The 21,729-nt window shown below is 42.1% G+C and overlaps 3 protein-coding genes across 5 annotated transcripts in view; all 3 read left to right on the top strand.

Annotated features, from left to right (window-relative positions):
- Positions 1 to 1,703: 1,703 nt before the first annotated feature.
- Positions 1,704 to 13,950, top strand: galr1b (galanin receptor 1b). The gene is made up of 3 exons (XM_030377858.1): positions 1,704 to 3,629; positions 6,098 to 6,163; positions 13,301 to 13,950. The coding sequence occupies exons 1-3, from the start codon at positions 2,862 to 2,864 to the stop codon at positions 13,616 to 13,618; spliced, it is 1,152 nt and encodes a 383-aa protein (XP_030233718.1). The 5' UTR covers positions 1,704 to 2,861; the 3' UTR covers positions 13,619 to 13,950.
- A 4,206-nt stretch (positions 13,951 to 18,156) lies between these two features.
- On the top strand, positions 18,157 to 20,079 carry LOC115558869 (C2 calcium-dependent domain-containing protein 4C-like). The gene is made up of 2 exons (XM_030377400.1): positions 18,157 to 18,289; positions 18,466 to 20,079. Exon 2 carries the CDS (start codon positions 18,495 to 18,497, stop codon positions 19,839 to 19,841), a length of 1,347 nt encoding a protein of 448 aa, XP_030233260.1. The 5' UTR covers positions 18,157 to 18,289; positions 18,466 to 18,494; the 3' UTR covers positions 19,842 to 20,079.
- Positions 20,080 to 20,233: 154 nt separating this feature from the next.
- The window catches only part of vps13c (vacuolar protein sorting 13 homolog C), a 61,232-nt gene continuing 59,736 nt past the window's right edge, over positions 20,234 to 21,729 (top strand). The window contains exon 1 of one of the 3 annotated variants that reach the window (XM_030377388.1): positions 20,234 to 20,504. In XM_030377388.1, coding sequence (XP_030233248.1) covers positions 20,405 to 20,504 — 100 coding nt within the window. In that variant the 5' untranslated portion in view covers positions 20,234 to 20,404. The remainder of the gene's footprint in view (positions 20,505 to 21,729) is intronic. The other 2 variants (XM_030377389.1, XM_030377390.1) reach the window with 2 other exon arrangements.

The raw sequence follows: 21,729 nt of genomic DNA, 5'->3' as shown, positions 1-21,729 counted from the left end.
AAGATTGCAATGAAAAGTCCGCCATGCAGGCCCTGAGAGCCATGCTTGGCAGATTATTTGTACGTTTACATGTTGAATAGTATTTGCAGTCTTGAAATGAAAGGAAAGGGACAACTTTCGTATCTGGAGGCTGAAGCTTGTAGAAATAGTTCCCTGGTTAAAGTAGATCCCTTCGCTTTGTGTAATTAAAAGACCCTCTGTGGAGATTTTGGCAAGCCAAGCCTCTCAAGACATCTACATCTGGAGGAAGGCACACCACTCACTAACCCTAACCCTAACCTCAGCCAAACCTGTCCAAGACGGTGCTCCTTCTCATTCCATTCCTCCCCCAGTATAACTATTCAGCTTTTCTCCTCCCTATTAGTCAGTATTATTACCCACTGAGACTGCTACAAATCTTGGGATAAGGTCAAAGATCAGCTAGTGTTTGCTGACCGTGTGGAATCTGTATCCTGAAATAGATGATCAGGCTCTTCCTGGCGGAACACTTAAGTTAAAGTGATTACATGACTAAACCATACTTAAGTTTAGTTGGGTTAGGGTTAGGGTTTAGTTAATGGTAACTGGTGGGATTCTCGATGTTGTGCACCATTAAGGACTATATCCTGTACTTACGAGCGCTTGGTGAATCAGACTTGCCCACTCATTCGAGTTGAAAGCATGCACAAAAGTAAAGCAAATGTTCTTGGATGAGCCCCCTTCTGTCAAATAGGTATACATCAACCTACAGGGTTTTGCAGGTTTTGGCGGGGTTTGGAGAGTGTACGGAGATGGAGTGTTATCTTACATATTGAACTTTTAATAATCACAGGTTACATATTAACAATGAAATACCCAAACAAACTGTCCTTTATAATAATATAATAGTATTTGTATTTATTAAAGAACACTCTTTCCCCAGATCATATTTCTGAAAAAAAGAATTCTGTCAACCATGAAGTCCCAGCCCCAGCTGTCCGTCACTGATCGTCGGCCACCCACAAAGCAATGATAAATTAATTTGGTCACAAACCCTCTGTTCCCCAGCATAATCAGTGGCAGATGGGGCTGTAGCTTTACCCAGATGAGTCCCTGCTGGCAGGTTCATATATTTATGTTATCTTGTTGTGTTGTCACTAGCACCCGTGAATAAGCGATTACGTTAACACTAGGTTAACATTACATTTTTGCATATATTTTTGCTTGAGATTTCAATATAATATTAGGCGTGTAAGTCAAGCAAATAATTTCTTACATTTAGGCTTCACACACATGGATAATGAATTATTTTATTTCTATGGCATTTAAAACAGTAGTTATGTAGTTAGCAGCTGCACTTAGTTAAATGATTATTGTGAAGGCCTTCTGTTTGTTTTCATAATACAGAGGTCGACACATTCCATAGATATTGGAATACGCTTCCAGCTGAGCTTCAGACTTTTTTTCCCATGGTTTAAAAAAAGCCAGATATTGAGCAACTACTCCTGTTGACATCAAATTGACTGTTGTTTAAATTTTGAGTTGTAATACGTTGTTATTTTATAGTTTAATGAATGTGCTGGTATCTATATGTGTCCTTTTAGATATGACTGTATGAGTGTAAAAATATAAATCTTTTTTTTCAGAGAGACGCGTCAACGAGCCCATTGTTGAACATGCAATTGACATATGTAAGAAATTCGTCCAACGCATGGAAAAGAAAGAGAGAACGGTCCAATCCCAGGCTGGACTTAACCTACCTCCACATTACCTCATCAATGAAAAGCCAACCAGATGGCGGACTCGACAGAGGAGGATCAAGTGCGTGATGAACAAGAGAAAGCCATTCTTCAGGTCCTTAAAGCTGATAGGAAAAGCCAGCGTCTGGCACCAACAAGGCAGGAGATGGATGCTTTGGAACCATTGAGAAAGACCCGCCACGGCCCTCCGATCAAGTACATAGACACACTGTCTGGGGAAGATTACGTCAGCCATAACTCACACCTGGGCTCCATCTTCTCCATTGCACTGTTGCGGCTCCAGCCAGAAGGCGACACAGGCCTGACACAGGACATGGAGGGGGCCACCCTCCAGTGTTGTATCCCAGCCGCTATTGCCCCTTCAGAGAGGGCATTCACCTGGTGACAATAGTGTGACCTGCCACAGATCTGCTTTGGAGCCAGTATCAGTTTGCAGACTTGTTTTATGGCTAACAACCTAGATGGTAGTTGTTAGCAAGGAGGCTGGCTAAGTAAACCGGTAACAGTATTTGTCTTTTTGTACAGATAGAGTTGAACCGTTGTACTTTGAACATGCACTGTTGTATTTTGAGTTAAAGCAAGGCCAACCAAGTAAAGAGGTAAGGAGCCTTTTTTTAAATTTGCAATATGCTGGCCTATCCCAGCAACGCTGTAAATGAAAAGCAGTATTTTATTTTGCATTTTGAGTATTTTGAGTGTTGCATTGCATCTGGTATCTCATGTTGTCTAATTGGATTTTACACTTATTAATAGTTATGAATATTATATTAAATATCTGTAAAGGCCGATCCGCTAGGTGCAACTTAATTGTAGACACTGCAAGTTGTATATGAAGTCGCGGACTCGGTCCAGTTTGGCTCAGAGAGAGGACAGAGTGCCTGCTATAGACGACATGAAGTTTTATGCAATAATAGCCTAGCCTAGCCTATTAGTAAAACGGCGAATAGTGATGGTAGGCTACAACCGTTTTTTTCTTTCGTTTAATTGTTCACAGTAGCCTAAGCCTAGCAATGATCAATGGGCGAGATCATAAATAACATTGGAGTATTCTGCAGCTGCAATAAAATAGGTCATCATTTCAGATAAGACTCTGGAAACGAAACCTAAACTCAACCAAGTCTGCGGAGAGACGACCTTCGTCGAATGAGTCCCTATAGCGAGATCTCTCTACTCTCCAGGAGTGAGGCGCGCCTCCAGGGCACCACCAGCCCGAGACGGCAAGTTGGTGGTCGTGGGGTCGCCATGCTGCTGCCGGACAATCGGACGGAGGTTTGGACCGACATATTGGGCTTCAACAGGACGGGTCTCGGTGCCGAGGAGGACCCGGGAGGTCCAGAGGCTGTAGCAGTTCCTGTGATCTTCGGAGTTATATTTGTGCTTGGCGTTGTTGGGAACAGCTTGGTTATGTTTGTCATCGGCAAGAATAAGTCCGGAAAGCGCTCTGGGAGCACCACCAACATCTTCATCCTGAACCTCAGCATAGCAGACCTGTCCTTTCTGCTTCTTTGCGTCCCGTTTCACGCAACTATTTACTCTCTGCCTGAGTGGATATTCGGAGCGTTCCTATGCACATTTGGACACTATTTTGTCATGGTTAGTATGCTGGTGAGCATTTTTACACTTGTGGCCATGTCGGTGGACAGATACATCGCCGTGGTGCACTCCAAAAAGGCTCCGTGCATTCGCAACCGGAGAAATGCCCTGATCGGAGTTGGTCTCATTTGGGGATTGTCCTTCATCTTCGCCATCCCAGTGGCACAGCACCAGATCTTAACAAACCACCCCAACGCCCCTAACAGCACGTTTTGTTGGGAGGTGTGGATCGGTGCATCAAAACAAACATATAAAGTCACTATTTTTGCGTTTGGTTATCTGCTGCCTTTGGGGCTGATCATATGCTGCTATACAAAGGTAAGGACGGAAATTTGGCTTGGCCTTTAGGGGCTGTCTTGCCCGCAAACAAAGCTAATATTTGACATCAATAAGCAGTAGAGAATATTCACAAATGCCATAAACGACCGAAGGGAAAATGGGCTTGTCATAAATCCGTGCGTAATGCTCTTCGGACCCCTTACTTACGCACGGAATATAAGCAACGTTGCTAAACCATTGATTAACTAGTGTTAACTAAGCTACTTGGGAACCATCCTATCTTGATCTTTTAAATTGTGAATGAATAACAGGAGCTAACTCTTTCCCCTTGAATCGAAGTTTAGCCCCTAATGCGACATGTTTGGAGCGAAAGACCCATTTGAACATTATCCTTGTAATCCATGCTACATTTCTTCCAAAAGCGCCCTTTGAGACTCTTGACTGGCACTCCCTTGTTTGTAGATTAAAAAGAATGCTGTTTCTGACTTTATCTTTTTCTCTGGTTGTGCTTTTCACACGTTTTTATGGCCGACCTCCAGCAAGCTAAATTGTCTAATAGACGTCTATTCGTCGCCCAAATGGACATTCAGTAAAAGTTTAGCAAACGCCTTGAGTTGGACTATCCAGCTTCAAAGTGACTGCCAATGAACTCATATCTGAACGATTCGTCTAAATCACGGCAAATGTGAAATCAGGGAACTATGAAACGTATGCAGTGGTTACTAATATGCGGCAGCGGTCCGGGGACGTTTGACGGAGCCGTTGTAGTTTAACTGGATTAGGGGCTGGGGCTTCTTTTCTAGCTATTACGGTACTGGTTCAACAGCCCAGGAATCTCACACCAATTGCATGCGTTGTAAATCATCTCTTAAAAATCGGCACTAACAAAAATCCCAATTGTTGGTTGTTGGACAACAATTGGGATTAAACGTATTGTTGCATTGTTGGCATTATTATCATACCCTACTTTATCTCCTAAGGGAGCCTAATTATACAAAGTTGAGCTTTCCTTTCGTGACCACTCAAACTAAAAGCACTTTTGAGGTAATTGAAGGGGAAAGAATGGAACACATCGCACTCAAACATACAAACCTCGTCGCTGCTCAGCTAAACTACAGAGGCATGTTTTGATATGTAGTGAATATGATAAGAACCCGTTATGGTCTGAGCCGGCATAATATTTTCTACACTTGTCAGGCCTGATAATCCTATGTGACTCGACATGGATACATATTCCAAGTGCAAGGCACAGTTTGAGATTAAACGAATGTCAGTCAGATTTACGTAAAAGTTCGCCAAGTATTCTCAACTAAGTTAACCAAATAAGGAGCAACTAAAGCATGGATACCTTTTAATAGTAGGCCTAAATCAAAGAAATGCGTCAGCACCCCACGTGCAAATACAATTCTAAAAATGAATACATAAGCTGTTTTGGTGTGACACCGCAATAGGCGGGGCTTGGTTGGGGGTAGGGTCAAAATCATACTTTGGATTAGTTTCTAAAGTCTGTGCACTGTCATTCTTGAGTGGGCACCATCAAAGCACTCGTAGTTGAACTCTTGCACGTTTTAGCGCTGGCACAGATGGGGGACAATGCAAATGTCCAGGATAAGCAGCCGCTCAACAAATCTTGATTCAATCAATTGTTTTAGCAGTTTTAGACAAAAGGATGTGTTGCTCTGGTAAATAGTAAAGCACCAGTTAAGCAATTAAAAAAATGCAATTTAGAAAATCATGTCGTTTTTTGTGAAATAACCTTCGCCCAATCAAAACTCTCATGTTACATAATTCACCTGAGATAATGTCCTTGTTAAATTCAACTATTTTTTTATGCCAAATAAGATAATAATTATTTAATTTAACTTGCACAATTCAAGTACAAACAACACAGATATTATCTAATAGAGGGACATACATAACCTCTCTATACCATGCCTGTTGACTTAACCACGAAGCATAAAGCTGTCCCAAGGCTCTGGGATAATTTATTATTGACTCTCCCAAACTTGATGTGTTATGTACTGGTATGTTTGTTATATGACGGAACCCTGCGTGTGTGTGTGTGTGTGTGTGTGTGTGTGTGTGTGTGTGTGTGTGTGTGTGTGTGTGTGTGTGTGTGTGTGTGTGTGTGTGTGTGTGTGTGTGTGTGTGTGTGTGTGTGTGTGTGCGCGTGTGCGTGCCCAACAAAGCAGTGCCAATGTTACAACTTTGGTAATTTATTGACTACAATGATATCTTTTTTGGGTCATTCATTCATCATTATTATTGTGTTGATTTTATTTAATGATTCATCATCTTGAAAAAGTTGCTATTTGAAACCCACTATTTATTTTGGCTTACTCTCCATCCCTTGAATAATATAAACAGAATAAAAAAGGTTTACTGCTCTAAACTGTGTATACGTACCAATAATGCCGGTTTTTCCATCTGGTGTAATTCGATTTATATCTTATCTTGTGAGTTTCCGTCTTTTGTTAATGTTTTTTTTTTTATTATTTTCCCTTAAGGTATTGTTTCATCTACATAAGAAGCTTAAGAATATGTCAAAAAAGTCTCAACGTTCAAAAAGAAAGGTAAGTGACTAATTTCTCTCATTCTTTCTTCTTTAGGTAGTGTGAGACAGCAGATTATCCAGAGTGCATTATGGGCATTGTCTGGATTGAAGTAGCAATTTGAAGATTTAATACTGATTGGAATCTATACCATTGTACATTCTGCAGCGCAGAACGAATAACCTTTGTTAATATCTCAGTTGTCACAACAACACAGGAACTTCATTGAACTGAAACTAATGTATTAAATGGCACTGGTCCAATCAGTGGAATTTAAGTATGTAATGGAAATAATGTAGTCAACTGTAAAGCACATTAACGTCAAAACTCAATTGAAGTGAATCAAGCGTTTGTCCAAAACAGGCCTTGTTGCCCCTCAAAATCATTAAGTGTGTTTAATTAGGCACTGTGTTCTAGTATTTACCAAATGAAGACAAATGTGTGGTCAAAAAGACTGCACTTAGGTTTCTGATTGTGGACTAATCTGGTTTGCATGGTCCCTACTACACACAGATAAGGCTGCAGACAATTCTCCTCTGCCTCTGTTCCCTAAGCCCTGATAGCTATAATAGACTGGCAGAACGGTAACCACTGGCAACAGAGTTACCTTTTTGCGGATAATAGGTAGGGCTTGGGTTGAAGAGAGTGGAATGGAAGGGTAACCAGGCAGGGAAATAATGAGACCTTAATGTGTAACCAAAACAGTCAATCTGTGAGTGTGAGAGACCGCTTTGATTCTCTGTCTTCTGGTGCACAAACCTTAATGGAGACAAGTAGTCACTAATGTCGAGGGGATAGTTTGCCTTCTGGATAGGTGGGGATATGTATTACAAGCCCAAACTATATATGTCTGTTTCTTAAAGTAAACAAGATTTACGGCTCAACAAGTCATTTGGTAACCTATTTATTCGTCCCCTGTAAATCAACATTTTGAGGGAAGACATTTCCTTTTTTCTTTCTGTGTAAACAAGATCAATGTATTTATGGCTAGCCTCAGCAGATTTTATTTAAAACATTGTCAAATCAATGATTAGGAACAAACAAAATAAGTCATAAGTAAAGATTGTAACCATTCTCATATCATGTGTTGTCAGATTTAACTGGATGAGCGTTAAACCTTATACATCAGGGAAATTTTGAAGAGGGTAAAATGTGAGAACTTCACAGTGAATGAACAAATAACATTATCTTAGTGTCCCTTCACAACAATATTTAGAAGGATGAAATGTATTCATGCCTTACCATGATTAGTTTTACAACACACATCCCTGAACCCTTAAGCAGATGGCTTGCAGCACTTTAAATTAGAGGGGGAACTTGATGTCTGCTCCCGAAAGAGGGTGAGGGTTAGGCTTCAAATACACTTATTATATAACCCCACGCTGTGTGGCGAATTACAATCAATCATTTGCATTTCTCATCATAATACTCCTACACATGAGAGGTACTTAAGGAGTATCACAAGTTTGACGTGGGTTTGAACTACTTCTTCACTTTTTCCCCAAGCATCTTCCATCCATCAGCTATACAGCTTAGTACACTGTGGATAACAGAATAAAATTGGACTTTGATGCACCTACTTTAGTATTCATTTCTTAGTACTGAATCTCATATGCTGTGTTTATTCTGGAGAATAATCTATTTTATTTTATTTTATTTTATATATGATTTTTCTATTGAACTACAATGTTTAATCCTTATACATCCTATAAACTTCCCTAGAGATGCATGATTATTATATATGTTCTTTCATGTTGGAAGAGTTTAGCCCCAGGGAACTTAAATCCATGATGTGCTGCTAGGATAATACGTTTCTTGTAAGCATGTAGTATGAATGCTTAAAGTGAAAGAATATTTATTTGTCAGTCTAAAGATATTGGAAGTTGAACAAATGTTCCTTCCCAGAATGTAGATGTAAAGTTGGTGTCATTATCTGACTTTGTCCATTTTGATTGTTTAGTGTTTCTTCTCCCCCTGTCCACCAGATGACCATGACTTGTCAGATCAATAAATTCCCCTCACCTGTGCGTCCTTGTTAATCTTCGCACCTGCAACTCATTCACTCATCATATATTCTTATATCATGTATACTTGTTCACTTCTTTTGTTTTCTCGTTGGTTTGTTGTTTTTGTGTTTTTTTCTGCCTGTTCACGGAACAGAGATATTTTGTTTCGTTGTTAAAAACTACTTTTGTTACTTTCCCAGGCTGCATTAGGATCTATCCCTCTTTGTTCGAGCTGCCCCACCAGCACCCCACCGTGACAGTTAGTGGGATTATCTCGGTTTGAAATGATGACGGTAAAACTCTTCCTGACGTTGAATGTTCTGGAACTCTGATTTATCAAATTGAGCTGTTTCCAAGAAGTATTTTGCCATGAGTCATTATTATGAATAGCCTTAAACTCTGAATGTATTTATACAATGCATTGGTTTGATTTATTGCACAGCTTTGATGATCATCAATGGCGTTCAGCGGTCCGTTTATTTCTGAAAATGAACAGCTATCATATTTCTGAATAACAGACTGTTGCGATGGAAGCAATTTCCAACCGTCAAATCGAACAGATGATTGATGATATTTTTATCAAGCAAGATAGGATTACTCTTTGCACCACAGGTGTGCAGCCTGGCCCAGCCCCAGATTCTAATCAGTCTGACTGGGGCCTGGTGAGTTCATCAACAACACATACTCCACAATTTTGACTAATTAATCCATGTCAAACAAAACAGACAGTAAAGACCCACGTTATTATAGTCTCACAAAGCAATTTAAGCAGATTCCTAAAAACCGCAGAAATTTTGTTTGTATGATTTATTTATATATAGGCTATTAAAGGTTGTATAGGTGATTTGCTTTTTTGGCCATTTTTGCAAAATTACTTGAAATCCTTATCATAACCCGCTTACAGCCACTGAGTTAGAAGTACTGACATGAAAATTAAACAAGTCAATCATCTGTGGAACGGGCAGGGCTCGAAAAACTCCAGCCAATCATTTCCATTGCCACCGAGTTGCATTGGACAGTAAGTACGTCAATCAAACGGTCGTACTGCACTCCCCCTCCCCCGCGCCCCGCGCGCGACCCCTTCGTGCAGTACTCGTGACCCAGAGCTCGTGACCCAGAGCAAGCTCCTGTTTGTTGTTATCCTGCGGTAGCTACTGGAACTAGTTAATCCACATTTGGACCTAGCAGTAGAAGACAATTTCCATGGCAGACAAGACGCCACCATCCCCACCACCACCACCACCACCAGCAAAGAGAAGGAAAACTCTCTTTGAGAGTAATTGATAATAAAAACGCTGAAAGAGAAAAACTGAAATCAAGAATAATCCTAGGCGCTGCTTTCGAACGTTGGCGGCAACTGAAGGACGAGAAGGGTCTAAAAACCGATGCTTGTGTGGCGGTTGACCTAGTTTCAAAGTTTATACCGTTTATACTCGGTAATACCGGTGTGGAGACGAGTGTATTACTCGGTGTGAAAATGTCCACACCGCGGCAACCCTAGTGAAAACCAGGACTTCCAATACAATTATATGAAACAAACATAAATTTTCTAAAAATAGTAATGATTTATGTGACCGTTTAATGTTTATAACATCTGGTCCAACCATTGCAGCGAGAACGTATTCTCAGCAGGGGGTGCTGGGAAAAAAAAAACTCAGCCTGCACTAGACTCGCAACTCGTTACATTGATAAAAAAAGATGTATAGCAGCGCAGCTCAATTACACCAGTGCATGCGCGGACAGTTGAAAATCGATCGTTCACATCCAGCTGCTCACAGAACAAGTTTAGCGCACCACCGCTACCCTCACACTTTTTCATATAACCTTTTTTCAGCACTAGGTCATATGAGCATTAAATAAATGCTGCGTCTCAAAATGCCTTGGACAGCAGCGAGGATGACTCGCTTTGCCACGGGCCGAAACAGTTCGGAGCGACCACAGCCAGAGCGAACACAGCGGGGCAGAGGAGTGTCAGGAATAGTCTTTGGTGTACACATCAGTACGGCCTATTTGCACTACTGTTTAGTGGCAATGCAGTGTTTTATTCGATGCCTTTTTATTTTCGTATATTATTTCAATGAATACAATTTATTTATTCATAAAAAACGGATCTGGTCTTCAAATCTTTTTTCCAAATATAGGTCGTCTTACAATGGGGTTTGTGTTTATATTCGGACCAATACGGTACAGCGGGCGCTCACATGACGTTAAGCATTTCCTGGTGCATAATGTGACGCTTCAGAACCTAAAATCCCGTATCTCCCCGTTGACACGACAACACATAACCGGCGTTTTCAGAAATCTCCACTTTGGCCGGAGTTTTTAGAAATGATCGTTTTCTGTGATAAGACAGGGCCTCGGACAGGGGGTGTTGCAGCACCCCCAGCACTCCTACTTCCCGCGGTACTGGGTGCAACTTACAGCTGAATGTAGTGCCATGTTGTTAAACGAAAACCTACGCTAGCCTGGCTCGCTCTCGCGCATCTCTGTTCGCGCTCGTGCATGATTGCGCGTCCAGGTACTTGGAATGGGTGGAGTCAGAGTCAGCGTTGAAGGAGAGGGGGTAGGACCATTTGAGTTGTGTATTTTCAAAATCTGCTGGCGTTTCGAAAATCACCTACCCAACCTTTAAATAATATTAACTTGAACTTATAGATCATAAGTTACCAAGTTTTAACACTTAAATGTGAATTGGTTATGCCATTCCTTTTATGTCCTAAGGCCGGAATAAGGGATATATTTAGGAGCGAGTTCTTCCACGTCAACAACAAATCCTTGGCGTGACATAATTATGGGAGTGACAGGAACAGATTAGGAATTGCCAGCGGTCTTTGCTTGATGCAAACTGAGTTTACAACGGTCAAAAGAGGACACATGAACCGACAAGATGGTGAATTGAGACATGGCCACCATATCCTCGCAAATGATACAAATACTCGGAAGAACTTTGTCGCCATAGACTTCCAACGTTGTTTGAGAAGGCATCAAAAAGCCAGTGGTATCACCAGCACCTGAGAATCCAAAGGCTGTGCCCAGGGTCTTCGTTCTTTTTAAGCCAGAGGTGTTCTTCTTCTACCAAAGAAACCATTATTTCCATGTATCTGAGATAGCTTATCTTTAAACCTGTTATCTTTAAACCTGTGTGTGTGTCCACAATAAATATCTGACTATTATATTCAGACACAGGTTGGAAACTTCAAACCAATACCCTTTAAAGCACTTATTGCACTAGCCCTTTATCCCACGGACTCCTTTATTTTTACTTCATATCTGTACTTCTGTCCTCTTTCAAATAACCACTGCAGTTTGACCAAGGCTTCTGGATAGTATCTGTTACCAGGAGGGCCACCCTGTGTGAAGTCTGACACTATACAGAGCCCCTTTACCTGATCAAAATATGATCGTTTGATAATATGGTTTTAACTAAAGTGATGCACTGTTTATAGTGCGCAAATAGCTCTAATGCATTTAGATTCAGAGCAATATTTATAGTTTTGTCAGCTGTAAGAGGAACAAAGCAACCAGAATAAATATTTAGATATGATGGACAGTGAATATTTCCTCTCTGCATTAAATATCATTTTTCGCCGTGGCAGTGTGTGTTTAGAGAGATGTCCGCTGTTTAAAATCAGAATACTTAATCAGACAATACGTTTCCTGGAAACAGAATGACCATCAGTCTCTTGTAGCACTAATGTGCTTCGTCAGCAGAAATAATTCACTGAAGATGAATGTAAACATTTCAATGTAAAGGCGACTCATAATGGTTAGTATAGGTTCTCTGTATACATTCGGTATGTATACACATGTCTTTAACTTACAAACATTTAATTGCAAAGTTCAACGACTATATGAAGGTGCCTCAAAGGTTATTATTCAAGTCTGAAATTGTATATGTGCACGTACGCTTTAGTCAAGTGAAATTAACTTGCAGTCTAGAAATACTCTTACAGCCTCACGAGTTGGTCAAGTTACCTACCCTTGTCATTTTGAGTATATTTAAAGTTAGCTTGAATTAATAAAGAGAGGAAGTGTGGTTAGTTATAATGCAACATCGTGCAACACTTCTATGGCTAGTCTACAGAAGGCTACAGGAGTAGACGGCTCCACCTCAGTGTGGGGACACATGTAGGCACGTGGTCAGCCTGCAAAGTTTAGATGAAGTTTGTATTTAGCGTTTTCTTTAAATAAACAGCGACTGGCCTCTGCTCTGCAACTGATCCTGATCTTCACATCAACCATGGAAGAGGTTTTACAATATTATCTCAGAAGTTTCCACTGACTGATGCAAAACAAACACATACAATTGTTAAAGGATCGGTTTGCTTCTTTGGACCCAAGGTACTATCTACAGATAGTCTAGCATGATTGTAGAGTGTGATCATCATTATATCTAAAGATTGTATGGCATGATTTTAGAGGCACTATTATTTAACAAAGGGATTCATTATTGCGTGTGTTGACTGTCGGGAATTCGCCGGGTTGGACAGAGGTCAACAGGGCCACCTGGCGATGGTTTGAAAAGATGTCTTACAAATTGTTCAGGCTGTTTATTGATCAAGGGAGTCTGGCTTTTTGGGTTGTTATGGCCCCTGACGTCAGTGTATCTGGATATAATGGGTTGGAACTGGCTATTGATTCCTCGAAGAGGAACATTAGCACTAGCAGGAAACATGTTATTTTATTCTAAAACAAAGTAAACTGTCCATATAAACAGGGCTTGTACAGAATGTATCATAGGATTTTTTTGTTCAACATAAATATACCCTGATCTAGGCTAATGAGAACTTTTCAACATGTGACTCACATGGGAAATGCTGTTGCAATTTCAAACAGAACAATATATCCGATTATGACAATTCATTTCTCAATTAATTACAAACCAAAACACTACCAACACAATGAATAATATTCAATGTTCCTATCCTATAAAATGGAGGCTTAAAAGGAGGCCTTAAAGTCATCACAGGGACTGCTCCATGTTTAAAGGTTTTGTTGGCAGGTTGGCTGTATATCTCAGTATCGCCACACATGTGCACTGTTCATCATCATTCTGGCAAACCAAACCGTACCAAACAAATCAATGAATACAAATCATCTTCCAAACCCTTTTCTCCACCCTTCCCCTCTGCTCCCCTTCTCTTCCTGCCAGACCGCCCAGACCGTACTGCTGGTGGTCACCGCCTTCACCATCTGCTGGATGCCCTACCACATCATCACAATGTGGGTGGAGTTTGGCACATTCCCCCTGACGGACGCCTCCTTCGTCTTCCGCATCGCGGCCCACTGCCTCTCCTACGGGAACTCCTGCATCAACCCCATACTCTACGCCTTCTTGTCTGAAAACTTCCGCAAGGCATGCCACCAGGTTTTCAACTGCCAATGCCTTCGTCCACCACCCCCTGTTGAGAAGGTGAAGCGCAGCCGCATGGACACCTTCTCCACCACCCATTCCGGCGCCAACATATGAGAAGAGAGAGCAATTTTCGGTTGGTGAATTGTCCTTTCCGTGACACCTGGAAGGAGAAAGAAATAAACCAGAAACAAAGGGGCGGCATGTGGCTCAGGAGGTAGAGCGGGCTGGCTGGTAAAGGGAAGGTTGTTAGTTCGATCCCCGAGTGTCGAGGTGTCCCTGAGCAAGACGCCTCACATCAAACTGCTCCCGATGAGCTGGCTGTCGCCTTGCATCGTTGACACTAACATGACTTAGGGAATATTGTGCGCTTTGTGTGGCCACTGTTTTAAAAAAAAAATGCTGTATGAATGCAGTCCAAAAAATAAAGAAACACTGAAAAGGAAAACGTGGGCTCAGATTAAAATGATACAAGGGTGTTGTGGCTAACTCTCAGTGCAGGGACAAAACTCTGATGCAAACAGATCTGATTGTTCAGCCTATAGTGAAGCAAACACAAAGTACACTGACACAAAAGGGACTGCACATTATGTTTTATAACTTTAATATGGGTTCAGCGTGAACATTTATGTGACATGTGAAAATCCAAAGGAAAGAACCTCAATGGCTGAACTTGTGTATTAGTGTTGAGAGACCTTTTTAAGAGAACGGAACAACGTTCAGCCCCAGTCTGCATAGGCTGCTCATGATCCATTCATTAACATCCACTAAACCGTGAGACCTGTTGCAATGAGACAAACAAGGAAGAAGACCGGGACCCTAAACAGAAGAAGGCTAAGGCAATTCAATAGTGGAGGACAAAAAAGAGGAAAGATATTGGTGAGAAGTTAACTGTGCTCATGCCTTAAGCTATATATTGTATATATTCTATAGTGTGACTAAATGTGAGGAAGCAGGTACAATATGTTGTAAATATTGTTTTTTGAAATACCGCTCAAGTAAGAAAACCTGGTGAAGTTTGTGCTGTTTTTTTCTCCCACTTGAATTTAATCAAACACGTAGCCTACCTCCCTTTATTTTACTCCTCCCTTACTTACCACCTTACCATGTACACAACCCACAGAGATCAAAATATGTATTTGTCTCTTCTTGTTGACTCCAGAGATGTTCCCCCAAGGTATTGTGGTGGGGTGGGGTTTCAGTGTAGTGAAACATCTAAGCCTCTTCAAGTGTTAATCCACTATCAACCCCACAACCAGATGGCCAAACCTCTCCATATGTTTCTGTGTGTGTGTGTGTGTGTGTGTGTGTGTGTGTGTGTGTGTGTGTGTGTGTGTGTGTGTGTGTGTGTGTGGGGGTGTGGGTGTGTGTGTGTGCAGTTTTGTGTAATAGTTTTCTTGTTTTGAATATGCGAGAGATTAGTATTAAAGGCCCACTATGCAACTTCGGGAATTTCTTCGCTGTTTTCTTGGTTTTGGCACGCACATTTCTCTACACAGCGCCCCCTACAGCTTCGTAGTAGATATTTTACAACACTGTCGTAACAACTCGTTGACGACCCTTCCCCATGCACGTCTACGCGAGCCATGTGCATTTGTTTTCAAAGAAGCCGGCGAATGCGTGGAGCCATGTCCGAAGTAAATGTTCATAAAGTGTAGGCAAGGTTATACATTTTTAAAATGGTGTATTTGTATTGCAATAAACATAAAGCCATCCTTTTTATAGTTGCCGGGGAGAATTTATATCCTAGATTATAATTGTTTTATGGTTGAACAGAACAATCAGTGTGAGAGTGTTGGCCAACATAATAATCTAAATAAACAAGAACCTGGATTCGGGGATTCAGTCTGTATCTGGGGGACGAGACAGACGAACAGCAAAACACCAATGGAAACAAAGGTGTTTATATGGCTGCAACCAAGCAAGCTAGAAACATACAGGGCTCACAACAAAACGGTCGAGAAAACAATTTTTACAGGGCTCACAACAAAATGGTTGAGCAAACACATTTGTACAGAGAATATCAACATCAAGAATACCACGAGGACAAAGTTCACCCAAGGGTACTTTCAATTTCAAAAGCAACACGGCCAAGTCGGAGTCTGATTTGAAGTCTTCTTTTTCTTTCAGTTCACGCTATTCCTGAAAAGCTTGCCCAACGTTTACTCGTGTCTGGCCTCTCTGTCGGTCAGTCTCCCCTTTCTCTTCTTCTGTTCCTCCGACATTGGGTTTCTCTGTCTCTTTTTAGTCGGCTGATCTATGATGAATGTAACAATCCCTTAGTTACTTGTGTTTATATCGAGCCGGTTCCGTGTTTGGGGGTCTGTGCCGCAAAGCAATTCGTTACTTCGCGAGACCCGAGATTCCCGCGAGAGTGGGCGGCGGGTCGCCGGCAGAAACATATTCATTTTCTCCGCCAAGATGCGCAAGGGGGAGTTGAAACAACGAACAATCGAACAAAAATGTATAATGGAACCATCGCAATGACTCCTAGCCTGTTATATTAAGGTAAATCAAGCCAAATTGCTTCGCAACTGGCTGTTTATATCTAGCCGGTGCAATGTTTGGGTGTGTGTCTGTGCCGTAAAGCATTTTCGAAACTACAATCTGACTACATTTTCGAGGATACTTCCGCCGCGTCATATCCGGAAGCGCTCGGTCCGAACACATCAAGTTGCATATGCGCTTTTTCACTGTAGAGGCCACATGGGAAAATGACACACCCACCAATCGACCCAGAAATGGATGCAGAACCATCAGCATAACTCTCAACCTGCATACTTAATGTAATTTTGGCTAAAAAAGTTGCATAGTGGGCCTTTAAGGCTTTATCTGTCTTTACGTGGGGAATTCTGCAAACTTGCAAAGGCCTAAATAGTTTTTGCGCAAATTAATTAATTACAACATGATTGTTATGACGTGGTATGAATGTTGGTGTGTCGATCATGATGTTGACTTCCATGACCTCTTTATATTTTTATACTTTTGAAATGCTTTGTGAAAAAAGAAAAAAAAAAAAAGGATATGCAGGTATTATATGGCCCATCAATGTTTCTATTATACATGCACTACATGCAAAATACAGTTAAAAAGATGAAAAAAATTAGGCTTAACGGCATATAACTTGTACAATGTATTCACATTATTTCCATTGTAGACAGTAATTAGCAACACTCAATATACTGCGGCACGGTGCATGATTCAGCTCCGCCCAAAGGTTGCAATTTTACATTTCAATATGAATTCAAGAAATGATATGGCAAGTTTAATAATGGTTTGTCAAAAAGTAGATGTAGTAGCCTACAACCGACATGAGATGCTGTTCAACGGTGAAGAATAGACTGAACAGAGTCATGGGTTGAGGTTGGAGGTCATTCTTAACCAGCTGAGTTGTTGAACCTCTTTTTAAAATGTTAAGCGCTGAATAAAATCCAATAGATAACATATTTCGTTTGGGAATTGCGCCATCTGTGGGACTGAAAATTAAATACAGTGATGAGTTACACTTTTACTGTCCACTAGATGGCAGAGAAATTCAAGAGAAAGACAAATAGAATTGCATTTGTATTTCTCTTTCTCCTGCGTCTGGCCTGCCCAAAGGGAATAACTTCATGATGCTATTCCCTTTGGGCAGGCCAGTCCGTGTTAAATTTGTAGCATCATGCAAGATAAACAATAATCAGAAAAGGCCATTTAATTTACTAACTAGATAGCGAGTGTGGCAGTGAGTAAATGGTCCTTTACTTGTGGGTGAAGCTGAAAAAACATGGCAGTGCAACATTGCCCCTTGGCATGTAAACAGAGAGAGAGCGTGGTAAGGCCGGCTGACATTCTTTATTTGAATGATATATAAGTTATAGGATGTGATTTTTTTCATTTTTGAAATCGTAGTAAGTCAATAAGTACTAAGTAAAATGTATATAGGCACACTTAAAAACAGTTTTCACTGGCCAAAGTGCCGTACATGGTGCAAAAAGGCATATACAAGAACACGTACCACATACATAGACAGTAGCCTACATGAAAAACATACAAATAACAACAAGGTGTGTTTTGAGCCAAGATTACAAATTGGAAGGAGCGTCTCTAATTGAAGGCGGCAGTTCATTCCAAAGGCGGGGGGCAGCCACAGCAAAAGCTCTGTCACCCCTGCAGAGATATATCCAGGTACTTTAAGCTACGAGCTAGTTTAAGTGTTATATATATATAGGCCTAGGCTAATATATTGATCATCAGAACAGTACAACCCATCAAGGACATAGGAACCAGGCATGTCTGGCACTACTTATTAACAACCAGGATCTAGGACATAAAATGGATAAGACAATTATTGAGGGTAAATATTAGGCCTGTATAATTCTCCTGCAACATTTTCACGATAGGAAATAGTGAAAGAAGATAAAATACCACGTAGTTTACGTCAACACAAAGGCCTTCATAACCATAAATAAGTACTAGCCTATATCAAACCATAAATGCTCTACCTGCATTTACACATTCACACGTCACTGAAAACGATATCGTCAGGTGTTCACCCCCAGGGGGCGCTGTGGTTGAGCAGGTAGTCCCTCTACGACGTCATACTTGCTTTTTGCGAGAGGACGAGATAAAACACCCCCCACCCCCTCATTAACTACAGGTCTATTTAAACAACATGCCTTTTTCCCTGTGAACCACAGACTTTCCTGTGCTGTGGGTAGACAAGTAACCTGCCAGTGAACAAGAGCAGAGGTAGCACTGAGTATAGATCCTGGAATAATCAAACGGCCACGCTTCTTTGCTTCCAAGGTAGGATGCTCAGTTATTTATCATGTATTTAACAGACATCTATCTATAGAATTGTTTAATTAGTTAATGTTATATTATTACTGGTTATTGTTTTTACATTTTAAGTTTTACTTGTTATTACTATAGATCTGTGGACCATGAATAATCATTTTAAAGCTTTTTTACTTTTCTTTTAGCTGTTAATCAGCCATTGGATTCAGGACCCATGTGGGTTCTGGAGCAGATCAGGGAGTCTGTGGATGAGAACCATTTCACGTTGCCGGTGGAGTACAGTCTTCGTCTGGCCGAGGCTATGTTTGGGGAGAGAACAGCCCAGGCGAAGAGACCAAAGCACACCCTGTGCCCTAACATCATCACCCCGAGCACTATCCCCAAGTTCTTCATCCCTCCCAAGATCACACCCCAACAGGAGCCCAGCAAGGCACCTGACTGGAGCAAACCCTTCCCTGTTGTCAAGGGGACTGTGAACGGCATCATGGTGGAGGACGCCGCCCCGGCCAGAGAGCCGTTCAAAACACACGTCATCCAGGTGGAGAACGTCGACGAGCTGCCCCGCGCGTTCAGCGACGAGGGTAGCACCAACGCGGACCCCCGGAGCCAGGCCGCCCTGTCTCTGCCCCACCTGGCCAAAGCCCAGACCTGCTACGGCTTCCGCACGCTGCTGGAGAGCCCCCACACGCGGCGGAAGGAGTCTCTGTTCCACAGCGACCCCGCGGCCTGTGGACTCACACTGCTCCCCCCCCGGAGCCCTGCCGCCGGCAGCGCCCCCAAACCCCCCCACTGCGCTGCGTTCAGCCTCAACAGGCTGGCTTCCAGGCTGCCCACGCACAGGGCGATGGCCCTGCACAGGCAGGTGGTGTCCCTGGACAGCGACACCACCTCGTCCACAGAGTCCTCCCCCTTCAACTCCCCCCTGCTGGCCAGGCCTCTGCCCAGGTCCTACCTCCTCAAAGCCCTGGGTCACGAGCGGCTGGTCTCCCGAGCAGGGCGGAAGTCTCTGCTCTCGCGGAACAACTCCCTGTCCACGGACGAAGGGAGCTCCACAGACAGCAGTCCCAACGTGGTGCGGAGGTCCTCGGACGAGCCGGAGGAGCCCCTGACCCCGGCCAACGTGTTCGGACTCGCCCCTCCTCCCGTCTTCCCCACCGATGGGGTTTTGTGCCGAGAGAGGGTGATGAGGGAACACCTGGTACCCGTTGGGCGAGAAGGAAACCTTCGTCTGGCAGCAGAGTACTGCCCGCAGAACCACAGGTTCAGGGTGAGGCTGATCAGTGCGGAGGGGCTGTATGCCGTTTCAACGGACCCCAAAAGCATCAACTGCAGCATCAGTGTGTGTCTTCTGCCGGGGAAGATGCAGAAGCAACGCAGCACAGTGATCAAGAGAAGTCGCAACCCCATTTTCAATGAGGACTTCTTTTTTGACGGCATCTGTGAGGAACATCTTGGGAACTGGTTTCTGCGGTTCAAAGTGGTGAATAAGATGTCCACCATGAAAAGGGACTACATTTTAGGAGACTGTGAGATCCTGCTTCCTAGCATATTGTCTGGATAAAAACTGCTAAATTAAATAGTTTCTATTTTTTATGCCAACTATTATTTTTTTACATTAAAAAAACAATATTGAGAATGTGTCTATGTGTTTGAAATGTTGACATGCACATATACGTGACCATAACAAACAGTTCAAGGTAATCACACAAAAATAGTACATTCTTTATTGTAGCCTTATTGTTCCTGTTTAATTGTAATTATGTGGTAAATATTTTCAGATTAATAAATCTAATATCAGCATGGGATGGTGTCTGCAATATGTCATTCTTACGGTCAAATGGGGTGTTCACCTGTATCAAAGCCTCTGTCACTCCCTCTCATCATGGAGAACCTGCTCGACCAAAACGACGCCGCCGAGGTGATGCACTCACACTTACATCGTGGTGTGTGCAACGGCAGACCGTGCTAATCGAACACACAACAATCGAGCCCAGAGCTAATCGTTCAGAGTTTCAGTATCCCTGTTATCTGTCAACGGAAAACATTGAGATTAACGCGAAGACATCGTTTCGCTGACCGTGGCGCATACCCTTTTCGAAGGGTAGTGCATCGTCACACACGACCATGGTTTTTGAAACCCTGGTCAGTGATCTGTTGAACAGGTTCATTGGCGATTATGTGGAGAACCTGGACAAGTCGCAACTCAAGATAGGCATTTGGGGAGGTGAGTCAAGCAGCCACAGTAGGGAACGAAACTACGACTAAGTAGCTATAGCTGGTGGTGTCAACAGTGTCCGCAAACTCAATTCTGCTGGATCATGTATTAATGCAACTCGAATCTATTCATATACACAATCCTAAATATGTTGCAAAGCAGGTCGACCGCCCATCGTATGTCGTGGGAATGTCATGAAGACATGCTGGGAGAGTGCGTTACTAACTAACTCCTGCGTGACGTGCAGGGACAATGACTTATGTCTTATGCTAGGTATTTTTTTTAGATTGTCAGCAGCACATTAAGGAAGCAACCAAACCATTTGTCATTAAAAACTAAAATAGATATGGCTTGCTTTCATTCTGAGGGGCGCTATGTGGGCTAGCTGCTAGTAAACAGAACCAATGACATGGGCTTTGTCTCTGCTGTCAAGATAAGGAAAGCGTGGAGTCACCCGCTTTCGTTAACCCAGTCCTTCCGCTGTATGAACTGAATATATAATCTGGGTAATTACGTAGATCAATTTAGCTCTGAAGTAATTTCAATTTAGGAATAGCAATATTCATAGTATACCTATAAAAGTAAGTATAGTGCAAACTTGATACAGGTCAGATCCAACCTGTTTAGGTCTTAAATGTCTAAAATGTTGTCAAATGTCAATGCTGAAACGACATATTTGGCGGCGTGTGCGTTGAGGGGTTAATCAGTCCACAGCCTACCAAACAACCCAAAGCCTAGCCTGAGGCCACTCAATTAAAGAAGCATGAATGAGGACTTCCCCCTTCTGCTGCAGCAGGAGATAATTACTTATCTTTACTGATTTCTGGTTAAATAGTATAGCCTACATATGTTCTTACAAAAAAACAATTTCAACTCTCTCAACAGCAGGTAACCCCTCAAAAAGGTTTATCATACAGTATTTAGTACATTTATGAACCATGGTTCCTTAAAAAACAATAACCACTATATTTTCTAGCCCCACATATAGCAGGCTTAAGAAGCATTGCCTAAACACTATACATGCTATCGAGATTCAGATTATTATTATCATGTGAGATTTATTTGTATAGATATTTGGATACCATTCTTTTTGGCTAATGCATACATTCTATTGACATCAATTTTATTGACATCAATTCTGTTCGGTCTGCATCTTAGATTACAGCGTCTTAGAATGCTGAATACGATTTGGGCAATTCCAGCCTGTACAGGGCTATATTTTACCAAGGTGCCA

The sequence above is a fragment of the Gadus morhua genome, chromosome 14 (genome assembly GCF_902167405.1).
Source record: "Gadus morhua chromosome 14, gadMor3.0, whole genome shotgun sequence".
NCBI classification, from domain to species: domain Eukaryota; kingdom Metazoa; phylum Chordata; class Actinopteri; order Gadiformes; family Gadidae; genus Gadus; species Gadus morhua.
The sequence above is the reverse complement of the archived record's forward strand: the minus strand, read 5'-3'. Positions and strand labels throughout refer to the sequence as shown.